The 15,765-nt window shown below is 36.4% G+C and overlaps 2 protein-coding genes and 1 long non-coding RNA gene across 5 annotated transcripts; 1 reads left to right on the top strand and 2 right to left on the bottom strand.

The window, feature by feature from the left end:
• The first annotated feature begins 164 nt into the window (after positions 1-164).
• Positions 165-5,622, top strand: LOC124219333 (uncharacterized). The gene is made up of 3 exons (XR_006883366.2): positions 165-337; positions 5,011-5,158; positions 5,245-5,622. It is a non-coding gene; the product is annotated as an uncharacterized lncRNA (long non-coding RNA).
• On the bottom strand, positions 440-8,672 carry LOC124219332 (kinesin-like protein KIF20A). 3 transcript variants are annotated; one of them, XM_046626721.2, is made up of 16 exons: positions 8,469-8,672; positions 7,637-8,150; positions 6,734-7,355; positions 6,206-6,642; positions 5,886-6,090; positions 5,393-5,813; positions 4,921-5,310; positions 4,158-4,703; positions 3,735-4,028; positions 3,536-3,619; positions 3,180-3,420; positions 2,776-3,074; positions 2,547-2,669; positions 2,108-2,277; positions 1,897-2,023; positions 440-1,369 (listed from the first exon to the last, which is right to left on the bottom strand). In XM_046626721.2, the coding sequence occupies exons 2-16, from the start codon at positions 8,148-8,150 to the stop codon at positions 1,301-1,303; spliced, it is 4,542 nt and encodes a 1,513-aa protein (XP_046482677.1). In that variant the 5' UTR covers positions 8,469-8,672; the 3' UTR covers positions 440-1,300. The 3 variants fall into 3 exon arrangements, with proteins under 3 accessions (XP_046482677.1, XP_046482678.1, XP_046482679.1); XM_046626722.2 differs by having other exon boundaries at positions 2,547-2,663; XM_046626723.2 differs by lacking the exon at positions 2,547-2,669.
• Positions 8,673-10,622: 1,950 nt separating this feature from the next.
• Positions 10,623-15,480, bottom strand: wls (Wnt ligand secretion mediator). Its single transcript, XM_046625472.2, has 12 exons — positions 14,944-15,480; positions 14,599-14,786; positions 14,328-14,433; positions 14,093-14,217; positions 13,845-14,000; positions 13,565-13,742; positions 13,327-13,454; positions 13,123-13,128; positions 12,885-13,046; positions 12,513-12,740; positions 12,274-12,427; positions 10,623-12,074 (listed from the first exon to the last, which is right to left on the bottom strand). The coding sequence occupies exons 1-12, from the start codon at positions 15,047-15,049 to the stop codon at positions 11,977-11,979; spliced, it is 1,635 nt and encodes a 544-aa protein (XP_046481428.1). The 5' UTR covers positions 15,050-15,480; the 3' UTR covers positions 10,623-11,976.
• Positions 15,481-15,765: the final 285 nt, after the last annotated feature.

The following is a 15,765-nucleotide window of genomic DNA, read 5'->3' as shown; positions in this document are numbered from 1 at the left end:
TTTCTCCGTAAAAATCCTGGATTTTTTACCGCACTTCAGACTTTTGCTCGGTTTTCATACCATTGATAGCAAATAATAGAACCCACGCCGAGAAGCGTTATTTCGATTAGTTTCGACTTGGATCGTTGACGGCGCTCGGAATCCAATGCTATACTAAGGTAATATTTTTAGGCCGTACGTTAATAGTCTTTTGCGGTCTTTGAAACACAAAACAAGTTTTGTAATTATTATTGGCAACATTTCTGTTGCCCAACGCCGAACAGCCAATGTACGGAATCATTGAAGTTCTAGATGTTCTTTTAATTTGTCACTTTAAGTCACTTCGTTTACTCTAACGGTAGAGAATATAAATTAACCTAACCGATCGTGTGTTAGTCGAACGGTTGACGTTAATTTACGTAAATTACAAGACTACAAAATTTCATAATTCGCATATTTAATAGCTTCGTTTTTCTTCTTTTCCTCCATTTTACCAAGGATGGAAGAAAAATATATTACAAAACATACGATACATATATGGTCGTTTCCGAAATGAAATATTTTACAAATTGTGAATTAACTATGAAATATGAGTTTCGTCCATTTTTTTTTTTACAGATTATCAAATGTATGGTTACAGAATTCAATTCAATTATGACAATTGCTATTATCGTTATCAAACACGAACGCAATGACACAATACTAAAAGTTCTGTCTTCAAATTATTAAAAACTCGTTTTCTTCCTCATTTTTTTTCTGGCTGACTATTCCCTAGTAAAAAACAATTTAAGTTGTTTTCAAAAGTCTAGAAAGAAGTAAGGATGCGTATACGTATATATATATATATATAATCACAGTGAAATTTTAAAAACACATATTCTTGTTAAAACCATTGTTCATAATATGGCGTAATTTTTGTCATTGATGTATACAAAATTATACCTACATATTATATTGATAAGTCTCTTTATATATTCAAAGATAGTGTAAATATTTCTTGACTATTAGATCGGTAGTCAGAAAATCGGTGAATAAAATTTGAAAGTAAAATTCTTTCTGAATCCTCCTCATAAATAATTCCATACTAATTCAGTTAAAAATGGAATATCAGTGTTGGAGGAGTTTCCTTATTTTGTAATGTTCCATAAATTTCTAATGGATTGTAGGATTAATATTGATTCTTTAATTACCGGTCGATGTAAGAAATAATTACAGATTAAAAAAAAGGGAGGATGAAAAGGCACAACTCATCGTTTAAAAAATGTTGAAAGACTGGGCCACTCAACGAAAATTATTCTTAAAATATCCATGGTCATGTAGACTACTTTCTTCTGTTTCTTAAACTCCGTGTCGCTGATAGGGGAGATCTTAGGATAGGTCTGGGTGTACTCTGTAATTTAGAAACTCGAATGTAATTAAAGCCATCCTTGAAAGATGAGGCAATCTCTTTACCCATAAAAGCTTTAGCGGTATCTAACAGAAGAGAGATATGGATTCTATTGTGTGATGGGAGTTGATGATTCAAGCTTAGGTAGCATAGCAGCAAACTAGAAAATCGTGAAGAAGATAAAATTATGACAAGCACAAACTACACAGATCAAAATAATTAAAATAAAAAAGCAACGGATTGATTCATTTCGTTTTTAATCCCATACGAACTGTGTATAAGGTATAAAATCATGCATAACCACCAGCCGTGCAAAGCATTATAATTATATAAAAGATACAATTCTATGGAACAAACAAAAAATTGAATTAAAATAAATAAAAGTTCATTAGGTATCAGTATGAGGGGATAAAATGCGGAAATAGCTATTGGGAGAAAGGCGATAGGTCAAAGATTGAAGAAAAATAATAAATGAGTAACTAAGGATAGTTCTACTTATTCGGAGACTTTCCCCTACGTAAATTGTATACCTCGGTAGGTTCAACATCCACGCAGTTCTCATCAGTTTGCGCGAACAGTTTCTTCTTCCTCGTCTTTCTCTTTTCTACAGACGGCATAGGTGACGGAGGTTGTAACGCTGTTCGCCTCGTTACACGTCTGAATACAATAAGATTTTTAATCCGAAAATAAAATCTCCTTTTACATTATTCTTATACATAAGCGGCAATAGATTTTACTTACTTAGACTCTGAGCCAGAGAGATCAATGACAGAAATGTCTTCGGCAACATTGGTAGGTGCGTTCCTTCTTCCCCTTCTACGTGTCAAACGAACTTCAAAAGCTGTGGCCTCATCTTCTGAAGAGTTGACAATATTTTCTTTTTCATCGTTCTGACTATCCATAGTTTTTAACTATTAAAAGAAATAAAACTGTCGAATTCAGCCTGTTATGCATTGTATAATATAAAGAAATAATTATTCCTCCACTAGACTTTCCGTTTATAGAATAACTATTTTGATTTGATCGCGAAGAATTAATTAATAAGACTCAGTGTTCCTCGAACTGCATACTTGCAGTAGGTTATTAGCTCGTTGTAAGAATTTCAAAATTGCATCTCGATGTTATTCGGTTCGCAGTTATGATGGGGAACAGAGTGCATAATGATTCTATAACAACTTACGTTTGCCTGCATTTGCTCGAGGAGACTGGTCTTACTTCTAAGCTCATCTTTTAGTTTCCTAATCTCATCTTTATACGGAGTCGGTGTTGATTGTCTTGAAAACAATTCCTGGTACTTCTGTACCTGATTAATATTGTTTATTTTATATTTACTGGTCTCTCTACGCTTCTTTAAGGACATTTTTTTTCGTACATTAGGGGCGTTTCAACTAGATACACTATTAACCTACCTCTCGTTTCTCTCTCTTCGCATTTTCCTGAAGCTGTTTTACCAGAGCTTCGTATCTCTGCATTGCATCGTCTCTGTTCTTCTTAAAAGATTCCATTTCCCTTTCTTTTTCTTCAACCTTTTTCATAATTTCAGTCATCTTCTCTTGCGATGATTCTTCTAGCCTTTTGTAATCTTCCTGTGACTTATCCAGTGCTGCTTCAGTGGTCGTCAATTTTCGTAATGCGTTCTTCACCTCATTTTCCATATCCGCGTCTCGTTTACTGATACTCATATTCGTTTGAATCATACTTTTCATTTCTGAAATTAACAAAACATTTAAAAATTCAATTTCTATAGTAATTAAACAATAGAGTTGTGGTTTATGCTAAATGTAATACAAGTTTCAAAGTAATACTTGATCACCTTTTTGCAGGGATATAGTCTCATTCTCTTTATCTTGTTCACGGCTAATGGATGCCTGTAAGTCTTTCTCTAGTGACAATATTTTCTGGCAATTTTCGCTTAGCTGCTTTTTCAATTCAGCTTTTTCCTCTTCACATATCTTCAATTGATCTTTAATCTCAGTTATATTTTTTTCAAGAATGGCTACTTGCTCCAAGTCTTTTTCTAATTTGGAAATCCTTGTGAAGTGCGCATCGAGAAGCTGAAACACGATTAGGCTTAGTTTGATGAAATAGAGGCAAAATTTGTAAGTACAGATACCGTTCGACAGAAAATAAACTATTACCATGGTTTAGATGAAAAAAATTAGAACGAACCTGCTCTTTGATCAAATCTCTCTCCTTGGCAGTGGCAATATCTTTTTCTTGTTTATTGAGGCGGTTGTTGTATTCCGCCAAGCTCTGACAAAGACAAGTTTTATAAAAATTATGTTACGTTCATAATAATTTTAATTCGCAATTGGCAAGTATGAATGCATTAATTTTACGAAAACTGAAAATACTACAGATCTCTCACCTCAGATTTTTCTCTATTCTCCCTCTGAGTATCTGAAAGATGGTTCTGCAATTTTTGCATGGATTCTTTGCACTTGGAGAGTTGAATCTCCAAGGCTTCTTTTTCCCGTAATCTCTCCTCTAGCTCATTTTTAGCTTTAACCAATTCTGAGTCTGAGAGCTGAAGCTTGTCTGAGACGGATTTTAATGAATTTTTACACTCTTTCAATTCCTGCTCGTTGACCTCAACAGAATTTTTCAACAAAGACAACTCCTGTCGCGCTTCATCCAGCTCTTTGTTCAGCTCGTCTACTCTCTACAATACCAGAAAGAAAAGAAATAACAACAGTTCAAAATTTTTCCCAGGCTGATGGTTATCTTTCAAATGCAGATAATTGACTCTTGTGTATCGAAAGATAGAATGTTTATGAGAAAATAAACTTACCAAAGTTTCATACAAGCATTGAGTTTTCAGTTCATTGTATTCTATCATCAGCTGTTCTAGTTTCTCACGGGCCATGTCATTATTTTGTTCAGTATGACTCATCAGAGGAGTTTCCTTGCTGGGTGACAATTCAGAGTTTTGCTCTTTGTCCTTTTCATCGCTAGTTTGTATATCTGAATGATCATCGAACTTTTCTTGTTTAATGTGAACTGCAATGTCTTTTTCAGTTGTTCCACTGTCACTAACAAAGCTAGTTTGACTGTCCATATTTGCAGTGTCTGCTTTGGCAGCTTCGGCAAGCTTCAAGCTATTTATTTGTTCAGTGATATCGCTAAGCGTTGCTTTGGTTGAATTCAATTCCTCTCGCAACACCTTTGTGTGATTACTACTTTGGGCTAATCTGTTTTTCAATGATAAATTTTCACTCTCATTGTCCAGTAGCTTAGAGTTTAATTCATCTATTGAATCGTTCTTAATTTTAATTTGGTCTTTTAGCTCCTGTAGGTCGCGAGAGAGATGTTCATTCAATCGTTTCAGTTCTAGAACCTGTTCAAACAACTTAAGTAATTACAAACAATGAAAATCAATATGAGTTTAAATGAATCCTTGAAAAACGAATGTGAATAATCCGTGTGCAAAATTACTTATACCATCAGCAATTCTGATCACAGTGCTAATAATTATCGAATAACAACTACCTAGCAGCATATCAAGAGTACCTTCAAAGTCCAGAAATACTCCGACAAAAGAAATACAAGTGTACCTGTTCTTTTCCAGTATTGTTGACAACATTTATTTTATTGCGTGCAATTTCTTCATCCAAGGTTTTTTGTAACTCTTCCTTGTCTTTTAGGAGGACCAAGCAGTTGGCCGAGCACTTGTTCCATTTATCATCAGCATTCTGAAGTTCCTCTTCGGAGTCAGCTATTTTTTTGGCATATCGCTCCAGCTTGTCCTCGAGAGTTTCCACAGCTTGAGTTCTCTCAGCAAGACACATGTTGGTGCGTTCAAGTTGCTCCGTAAGATCATCAATCTTTTCCAAAGATTCCAACAGCTGCTTATCCTTATTCTTTAATGCTTCTTCCAGTTTTGATTCGACATCAGTAGATCTGAGCCATTCAACTTTTGCTTCGTTCAAATACTCTTTCAGGGACTGGAATAATGAGAATGTTGTTAAAATTACACTGCAAATACGTTGGAAAATATATCGTATGGTAAAGAACAGATTGATGTACCTTAATTTGGTCCTCACGAGCCGATAGCTGTTTCTTCAGTTCTTCGATGACGCCTTTAGCTTTATCATCGCAGCCTATGTCATTTTGGGCAGCGTGTAGTAAGTGTTTGCAGTTTTCTAAATCCTTTTTGGCAAGGGAAAGTTCAAAAGCATTTTCGTTGTTTTGAGCAATCAGTTTGTCTTTAGATTCGCGAAGGTCTTTAATTATTTTTTTCAGAGATTCGACCTTTGCCGTAAGCTGAACATTTTCGCCTTCCAATTCTTTTACATCTATTTCTTCGTCAGTATCGTCCCCACTCTCAACTCGCGTTCTTTTTCTACTTGATAACTTTTCCAATTTCTTCTTATAGTAACTTTCAACTTGTTGAACAGACCATTCGAGCATATCTTCTTGTCGTTCTTCAACATCTTGCAACTGATTTCTGTATTTCAACAATTAGAAATCAAATAACATGATACCAGACTGAGAATAAATAAAAATGTTACGGACTTACTTGAAGTTTTTCTCAATATCTTTTATCATTTCTGAATAAATGTTGGACATCTCTTGGCGAATTGCAAAATCTGCATCCAAAGCAGAATTTTTTAGCTTCACTATTTCTTGTTTCAATTGTTTATTTTCAATCACTATTTCTTCATAGTCCTCCGCATGAACGTATTCTGCTCTCTCAGAAATCGCTGAAGACTGGTCATCTACAACTAATATTTTTCAAGAGTGTTATTAAGTGGTGTTAGACAGGTATATTACAGAATTGTTACGGAATAAGGGTCTTCATTGGAATTTCCCAACTCGTGTTACTTGTTTGCTACTCACCAATGCTTTCCAATTCTGTAACATCCCAGTCTGTAACCGTTTTGATACTCTGTGACACCATTAGAGAGAATCTAGATGTGGAGACCCTTCGTTTTGCTCGGACAATAGGTTCGATGACTATTTGCTTAGCGATGGCGGAGAAATTCAAAACGTTTTGAGTCTCAATGTACAAATTTGGCACAGGATTAACATTGACTATAAGAGCAATGTGCTCTTTACCAGATAATGCACTTTGAAACAACCGAGTCAGCTTAGACTCTCTGAATGGCCCAATTATGTCATGTTTTAACTTTGATGTCTGAACCTCAAATATGGATTTCAAACATCTGCCAAGAACAAGTAGACTTGTATTTATATTTTGCGCTTCTTTTAAGCGCTCTCCCTCATTCAGGGTCTTCTTCAATCGCTCTGAACCCGCAAGGTCGCAGAAAGAAAAACTAAACAAATTAACAAGGAGAAATATTTACGGATTCTTGACCAAGTTTTTTCATAAGTAAATAACCAACAACAATAATGTCTCATACTCACGAGCTGACTTCCACATCTGCTGGAGAATTTTCTTTATGATACTTGAGCACCTTAATAGTGAATACACAATGGGACCTAGAACTTCTAGTATTCAGTGCAGTAGCAGCAACTTTCAAATTATATTGTCCAGCCATTAGTAGCTGGTAGGCCTCTGAAGCTGAATTGACACACACTGTCTTAAGCCCCTTAATGAAAGCTTTTCCACTACTATCAGTTGCAAGTTTCAAAGACGGTCTTTTTTTCTGACAGTCATTTGACAATAAGTCGTAAATTGATTCGTTATAAATTTCAGCAAACGAAACCCAAATCGCGTAGTTGGCATCGCTTGTTTCGCTCGGTTTCAAAGGAGACTCATCCTGCAATTGCTGTTGCATTGCTCTATAGGCCTGGATGTACTGATTTTTATCAATCGAACCAAATGAAAGAAGCTTTGTTTTCAACTCCATTTCCTGTGCTCTTTCGTTCGCATCAAGACTCACTACGTCGGTATTGTACAATGGTTTATAATAAGGCGTACTTCTGGGATTAATTTGATTAAATACAAACTCCAAGGCTCGGGGTATTATACCAGGAGAAACTGTTGTTCCTTGAAGTGTAAAGGATTTACCCGCATTTGTTGTACCTGCAATATAGTTAAGCATGATTCAGAATGGCAGGATTCAAAATTTTCAGATCGATTTAAGCTTAGAATATGGCAAATCAAGATGCTATTTTGACCCATTACAACAAGTTGGATTAGTTTACGTTCAAACTAATTGTTTTATTTCGTTATTCTATGATATCTGTATATTCCAAAGAATAAAATTTTAGTACCAGTATAAAAAATAAAATGTACTTGGAACAATGTTCTTTTATAAAAAATTGGCTTCTGCCAAAAATAAGTTAGTTGTAGAAGTGATTTACCATAGCTCATCACTGTGGAGTTTCTCCCAGCCAAAAATTCATTCATCTGTTGTTTAATGCCCATATCAAAAAGTTGGAGCTGTGTTGTTTCCGGTCCAAAAGTTTGTGTGAATGTGAATTTTCTCAATACTGTTTCATTTTCCTTGGGTCTTTTAAGTGAACTAGTATTCGAATCCAATTTTGGCAGTCTTGTTAGCAAGGTAGTGGAATTTATTATTTCATAAGCTTCCTCCTGTTGCTTGGTCGGTCGCATTTTAGCAGGAAAAGGTCTAAGTCTCAGGTAAACTTTGATTGTGTCGCCCAAGAGAGACAATGATGGGGCAGAGGATGAGAGCACTCGCGAATCAAGCTCTTCATCCTCGAAAAGAGACTCTAGATTTTTTTTAGTATCAGCTGCCGGAATCCTGGCTTGCCCGTATGCCACGATGCTAGGGTCGCGACCATCCAAAAAGGACAGTCGCGCGTCCATCGAATCATCACTCGGGGGTTTGATCGATGCCAGAGTATCCTCCATCTGAAAAACGATACAAAGTTTCATTGTCAAATTTTTGTTGTATAACCGGTTTTTCAATAACCGCTTTTATTCGAAATTAATGTACCCATAGCAGGGACGTAGTTTTGTTGTTACAGTAAACATCGCTGTATCGTACATGCGAATCAAGGTTTGCTATCGTTGAGCGAAAAGTTATTCTTGTAGGAAAGTAATATTTATAGACTAAAAGAGAGCTGCGACAGATCGAAGTATAATTTTTCACTTTTGATTGTTTTCACCATTGATAATTATCGAGTCAAGTGGTTGCAACAGAGGTAATCAAGTGGCTGTAAATCTTACCTCTTCAAACGACGAATATACGGGGATTGGTGTGAATTCGTTGCTGGTTATGTGCGATCATTGGTATGTGAGTGAAGATGAGACCGAAAACTTCTCACAATCTATCACATTCGGACCTGAATATCATCGAAACAAGTACAATCCATTCCGCGACATTTAACCGTCAACTCGTTTACTAGAACGTATCGCCATATGCAATACTTCAAATTCAAAAACCGTTGCTGGCCAATGCTGCCAACGAAAAGATTTGTCTGATGCATATCATGATTGTCATTGGTAGCCAGTGTCGATAACTTCGTTACTATCGGTACTGAAGATCTAGCGCAAAAAAGACAGACCTCGTCGATAACGCGGGGGCGAGAGAAAGACGCAGCGATGTTATACGTACCAATTTCTCGGTATACGTATGTATAATTTTTTAGGATCTTGTACCATGTACAGTCTATCTCTATAAATCTGTGATTTTGTTTCGGACCGAAAACAAGTAGCCGAAAGTCCCAGGCATAAACGAACATTACTAACCGCCGTACGAGTATATCAATTGTTTATTTGAAATACAAGCTATTTTAGTTTCATTTGTACCAAGATCGTCGGACTACTTTCTAACATCGCAGGAGACATTTCCAACAATTCTGCAGTAATACGACACAACGAAATGTGGGTTTTCAATAGCATTTTTATCTACGATGCAAAAATTGTTGAGAAAAAAATAAGTAATGAAGTAGTTAGCCGACTTCGTGGCGTAGCGCTACATGTGATGTTTACAGTTTATGATCAGACAATATAGGGACGCGAGGCGGCCATTTTGTCGTGGTGATTGTGTGCGAGTTCCGAGTCCAACGATTAGACGCACGCTAGCACGTGAACGCGAATGTGTGCGTGTGTTCCAACGTTTCACGCGCCTCGCAGTGAAAACTCCAGATCCTAGGACCTAGACCTAGACCCATCTTGACCGTCGACAAGTAAGGTCACGTTTCTCCCGACACGCCGCTCGTTTCATTTTACAGTGCAGTGCTTCAGGCTGTCGAGCCGTTTAAATACAATTAATAGCGTCTTTGTCGGTTGTTGTCATCGTGGCGAGTAGATTTAAAGTTTTGCAGTGGCCGTGTATTCCTTTACACAACAGTCTGTTACGTAGCATTTCTTTATCACAGTGACAATAATTAATAGGAGCATAAAAAAGTGAATAGTGGTTACATGTCATGCATTGCGCGGGTTTGTTTGTCGATACTAATTTTTTGCAGTTGGTATTGTTTTCGTGCGTTCCTTCAGTTCGTGCTGTTTAAATTGTGTATTATTTTTTTTTAATAATTGTAATATTTCGAGTTTAACATCTCGTGCTTCGTAGTGAAAATTAATTAGCTTCATAAAATTTTATAAAGCCTGTGACGTGAAGTGATTCGACCTAAATAAGTAGGTGTACCATTCATATTTTTTCGTGAATTGTGCTTTGTTAATCGTGTCTATAAACTTATCCGTGTTGCGTGTATCATAAACATTGCATAAATTATAGTGATTGAACAAGTTCCGAACAGGATGGATTCGTATCACAGCCGAAATGCTCGTCCTCGAATCGGGAGGTGAGTGAGTCTCGCATGCAGTACATTCTTGAAGCTTTGGTAGTCAGTAACAAATGTTTCCACATTGTCAAAGCGGACTTTATTTACACCTGCCTTCTACGCCTTATTTTCTCACATCGTGAACGAATTCTGGGTAATCGGCGATATCTTCCAAGTCGCGCGCGTAAATCTTCAAGATTTTGAAACCAAATCAGAATCTCACTATTGAGGTGGGATTTCATTGGCAGCAAAAGGCAGTAGCAGTTTGGTAACTTACTAGATGTTACTAACCTCTCTCTAGTGATTTGACGCGGCAGCAGTCATTTGCTCATTTAAATGTTTGCACAAGTTTTGCGTTTGCTGCTCTGCTGTTCGGATAAATGAACTTCAAGCAGCAAAAACTTGCGCTGAAAGTGCTAGTAACTTTCAGTGAATTGCTGCTGCTGCTACTTTTTTGCATTACATCCCAGCCTATTAAAGAAGTGAATTCACCAAATGACATCGAAGGGAAATGGATCGGATAGCAATTGATTGAAATTATTTCATAATAAATTTTTAGTAAGGAGCTTGGATGTTGATTTGAATTATTGAATGATTAATGGTTCATTAATACTTTTATTCTAAAGATATGAACATATAAAAGTTGTAGTTACATTTATAAAAAATTTTTAATACGTGTATGTACTGAGCGATGTTCATACTATCTTACGACAATCACTAACGCTAGTTATACATTATTCAAAAACAAAGGAATTAGAATATCTTCGTTATTACATTTTGTCGTGTTAAAAGCTAACACATATTTAGATATCAATAGTAATAATTTCGGGATTTTAAAGTAAAGGAACATCAAACATGAGCTTACTTGGTATATTGACAAATAAAAATGTTAAACATGAAAAAATTATTTAAAATACAGCTGCTCCTCTCTCAATTACCTAATTGTACGTAATAAGAATAGAAAGAAAGATAAATTTAGGAATCTCTAAGATACCTCAATTGCAGGGCCTAAGGTGTGATTAAGAAATAACAGGAACCACAAAATAAAAGAAAAAAATAAGTAAAAACTTACAACATTAAGCAGATCAGCCGCGATGCTTGACTTACAAACGAACTTTGAATACTGATATATATTAAGTCTACATTTCTGGATAAATGCATTTTACTTAGTCGAGGTCAATAATTAAGTAATGATAATAAATGCCCAATAATACTGAGATGTATAAAAAGGAAAGAAACAAATGATTTTCCTCAAAATCTTAAGTATCAAGCTTAATGAATTTATCGGTCAATTCAACTTTTTTGTGTTTTGGAGTTAAACGCTGGTAAAAATAAAAAAAAAATAAAAAAAAAAAAATTTTGCACTTACAGAGAAGATTCTAGAAAATTTTTATTAATTGTCTTTATCGTTTAGACCTCGACCGTGTTTCTACTCGAATATATATTCCCTACTAATTAGACAATTATCACGACTATTTTTAATGAATACTATTGCTATATCGACAGTAGAGGAATATTATCGCTTATATCAATCGAACTAATCAGTGTATGTTTATAATATGGAGACAGAAAACTGTATAAACATTGGGCATAATTTTTAACGTCGTAAAAGTATGCTAATGCGAAATTGCTGTAGTTTTATTTTCCCCGGTTTGACACTCCTAGTCATTTTAATTATGAAGATATTTGTTCCAAATAATGCAAGCTCAATTCATGAGAGTAACGGAACCGAATAAAACGGGCACTTTGAATATTCAGAGACCAAAGCGGCTGTGAAAGTAGACTAGGATTTTTTTCCTGCACTTCCGCAAAATTAGTAACACCGGGATTAGTGTCACAGTCAATAAAATGAAGCTAGGAGAACTCAAGTAAATTAATCAAATCTTTTGTTCTCGAATAATTAATAAAATATGAATTGAAATTGTAAAATTTAGCGTAACGTTGTTTCTCTACTCGACAGCTGTTTTACCGGCAAATGCCGTCAGAGACAACATCTCGTTAGGGTCTGTCGGTAAGCGAGAGAATTCTATCTCCTCGCCAATACTGTCTGAAAAATATAAAATCATAAAAATCGTACGGTTAGTGATGGTTATTATACAATTTTAGCTACCCATTATTTCCACAAATTCCGCGAATTTTGAAATTCTCTCTTTTTCTCAGCAAGACAATGTTTAAATTAATTTTGCAATTGGTTTTGATAAAATTGGATTCGAAATATTTTTCATACACATTCACCATTTACCGACCAGATGTTTCGATCGGCCACTGCTTATGCGATGGTGCGTAGAGGACTAGCAGTGCCAAGATGTAATTATTCCACATTCCGTAAACGCCTGTAAAGAAAGCCGAAGTCACTTCCAGCTCCAAGTCCTCATCCCATTTCCATTGGCCTTCAGCCATCTAAGATGAGAAATTGTGATATACCATCATAAATTACTGTGGCGTACAGTTCAAAGCATTTGAATGAAACAAAGTCTTAATATACCTGTCCGAGAATAAATCCAACAACTGTTAAAGTCGCGCACAACAATGTAGCTATCATGAGAAATTTGAAGCGGTAAATAACTCCTTCGTAATGTAAACGCCTGGCTGCGCTCATGCTAGGCAGAGTAGCACGCTTTATACTAATATTCGTGAAGACTTTCCATATCATGTAAGTCAAAAACATCAAATAGACACCAGCGGAAATCCCAGCAAGTATGATAAACGATAACTGAGGACCGTATGATGATCTGGTTAAGGAAGCAAAAGAAATAGAGAAAAATAGAGTAACAGGAATACTGTGTAAATCTTGGATCATTTACGAGTCCGCGAATTTGCAAATCTTCGTAAATATGTAGTATTTTTCAAAGGATACAGCCAGCTTTGTTCCGATGTCTGTTACCCAAATCGAATAAAATGGATTCCTCAATTGTATTCCCCGTTCGCACATGTCGAACACAAACAGAGAGAGGCAACCTACACCCACTGCCGAAAGATGACGCCAGTAACATTTAAGAGAGTTGCGCTGTTCGCTATCCTGCAAGAATTTTCACATTTATAACACGCTGGTCATTCCCATGATACTTCAAGTTAGAAAAGATCTATGTCCTCACCTGGACCTGAAAGGGCGGCCGGCCACGACATGAAAAGAAAAAATATACAGTTATCTAAAACTCATAATAAAAGCCATTATGGCAAAAAATGTGTAAAAATTATGAGAATACTATTGTGACGCAGTCCCATTAAATTCCCTGAGAATTCTTGTCTCGGGATAAACGGGTATTTAGAATATACAGCATTGAAAGAAAATTTCTCACCATCAAATGTTCTCCCGCAAAAATGAGCCAAAACGATAGAAGGTTAGCGTAAAATACTCCTTGTCTGATGTCGCCGAGTAGAAGCATGAACGGCATGTCATAGGCGAGTGTCAAATACTCTAGTGGCACTAGAAATTCGCAAGATAGTGAGCAAGAAATGAGAGCATAAATAAATCCATTTTTGCAGTAGAAAGAAGGCTCAGAAACATTTGGATTAGGAACAGCGTGTGATTCTTACTGTTCAAAAACGTTAGCGCAGAACCAAGCACCAACAACATGTATTCCAATAAAGCGGGAGATCTAGAAAGCATGTGAACTCTTCTCCAATACCATGCAAGAACGCACACTATTATTGGGAAGAAAATTGTCTTGAGGCTGACCCATACTTTTGTGAATCCTCCGTTCTGGTTTATGACCTGGATACAAGAGGCGAGCGTGTCATTGGACGGAATAACGTAATTCTTTTTTCACGATAAAATCGTAACAAGAAACGATACGAAAATAAAGAATAATATTACCGTAAGCCATAAGTCGGTTACATGGCCCAAGCCTTGGTTGATATTCCTGTCTGTGTCGGCAGGCAAGCGAACGTTGAGGAGATAATAGTCATGGAATAACGATCCCAGCTCAAACAGAGGCACAACGCTACAATTATATATATAGTCGTCTGTTTTCTAAAATACAAAATACAATATAACAGGTAATAGAGAAACGAAACAGCGATAGCAGAGAATCTCTTTTTCTCCATTCTTGTCGAACAACTTACAAGATCGATTGTGCAATCCAACGAACGCTCCTCTATAGAGGCCGCGTACGGCTTCCAAGCATAGTCCGGATCTCCCTTGTTTCGATAAGCCAGTCTTGCATCTAGGGTAATCCTTGTTCCCGGAACTAGGTAAAAGAGAAAGATCATTAATGCAAACATGGAGAGCAAGGAAGATAGATGAATACTGTGTTCCGATCTGTCTGTCTTTTTTATGCTTTAGAATAATGATCTGTACCGATTTCCATCTGGCTGTGATACATAATATCGACTTGTAAGACTCCTATCAAGTTTTGTTGCCATCTTGAGTAATCAAGCTGCCTGTTATTTCGTGGTATCGGCATCTGTAAGAAAAGTTCAATAAGATTTGAATTACTCTGGTCTTTAAAGTTTAAAAAGAAAATTGAAATTCGTGTTTAACGTCTTCCGATCTTCATTATTTTAGAGCTGCGAAAGCATAACGATTGATCTTGTCGATTAGAATTTATTTCAATTCTTTCCGAAGTTACCTGAAACGCGTAAACGACTTGATGAGCTAGATAATGATCATCCAAATCGAAGTTGCCTTTGTCCACCGAAATACATGCTCCTTTTCCGCGGGGGTAAAACCATTTTCCTCCGCCTGGCTCAGAACCGTTTACCCTGATGTCTTCGCACGGTGTTCCGAGAATATTTTGACTGCTCGCCGGTGTCGGAGCTATACAATGATGTTAATAACACAAAGGATTTGAGTACTGCACTTTTTTCTCCTCGTATATTCGGATGGCAGGAACTGACAGAGATTGGAGCTTATTTTTCTTTTCTCATAGTGAATTCGAATCTGCTGACAACAAAATTGTTCTTCGAATTCTTACCTATCAAACCGCCAATCAGGAAGCATATAATTTGGCCGATTACAAGGAGCGATACAAGGACGGATAGCTTCTTGCCACTTAGATTTTCGATAATAGTGCCCTGCATTATTGCAGATTTCGTTCTCGAAGGTGGATCTTCTCTTTGAATTACACGTTAATAGATTCTTATTCTATTTTACTTTGGGTATGCCAGCGAAGTTTCGATTCCATAAACACAACAAAGAAGCCGGCGTCCCGTGTGTGATCGATGGATTGTTTACTTTTGGTACGTGACTATGATTGTTAAAAATCTCGTTACCGCTTTTCGAATTCTTCCAATTTTTTTCCACAAACTTTAAACTGCGAATTCTATATTCTATTCATGATTATTCACGCGTTTCATCGAGAGACACGGTGCTTTAATATTGTCAAATTCGTTCCATTAAATCTTCATCGCGAATATTCTCTCTGGCTATGAACGAAGATGTCCCTTTCTCAACTAGGGGAAATCTTCCTTATTGTTTTTTTGTTCCATCCGCTCCTTTGGGATGCTGGTTACAACTTGGTTCATAAATTCTATTGGTGGATCGTTCCACCACAGATTATGGTAAAAAAACCAGATGCGCTTTTATTTTTTTACCGATAGTTGTCTACCTAGCGGAATATCCGGAAACTATTAGAAGCTAGGTATACGCCTATACGGAATAGGTTTTCCAAAAAATGGGCACATCAAAGCTGTATTTAACTTGACCAATAAGGTTTCAAATGTTTGATTAATCACAGACAGAATGAAATCAAAAAATTAGATAACTCGTTATTCACGGCAATTATTTTTTGGTATTT

Source organism: Neodiprion pinetum, chromosome 5, assembly GCF_021155775.2.
Source record: "Neodiprion pinetum isolate iyNeoPine1 chromosome 5, iyNeoPine1.2, whole genome shotgun sequence".
Classification (NCBI taxonomy): Eukaryota; Metazoa; Arthropoda; class Insecta; order Hymenoptera; family Diprionidae; genus Neodiprion; species Neodiprion pinetum.
The sequence above is the reverse complement of the archived record's forward strand: the minus strand, read 5'-3'. Positions and strand labels throughout refer to the sequence as shown.

Bases quoted from the DNA above. Each gene is read 5' to 3' on its own strand.
- LOC124219332 (XM_046626721.2), bottom strand. From the start codon at position 8,150: ATGGAGGATACTCTGGCATCGATCAAACCCCCGAGTGATGATTCGATG. The intron at 6,643-6,733 runs GTGAGTATGAGA...TAATTTGTTTAG, and splicing joins GCAGATGTGGAAGTCAGCTC to TTTTTCTTTCTGCGACCTTG. The intron at 4,029-4,157 runs GTAAGTTTATTT...CTGGTATTGTAG, and splicing joins AATGCTTGTATGAAACTTTG to AGAGTAGACGAGCTGAACAA.
- wls (XM_046625472.2), bottom strand. From the start codon at position 15,049: ATGCAGGGCACTATTATCGAAAATCTAAGTGGCAAGAAGCTATCCGTC. The intron at 14,787-14,943 runs GTAAGAATTCGA...ATCATTGTATAG, and splicing joins CCTGATTGGCGGTTTGATAG to CTCCGACACCGGCGAGCAGT. The intron at 14,434-14,598 runs GTAACTTCGGAA...CTTTTCTTACAG, and splicing joins AAGTCGTTTACGCGTTTCAG to ATGCCGATACCACGAAATAA.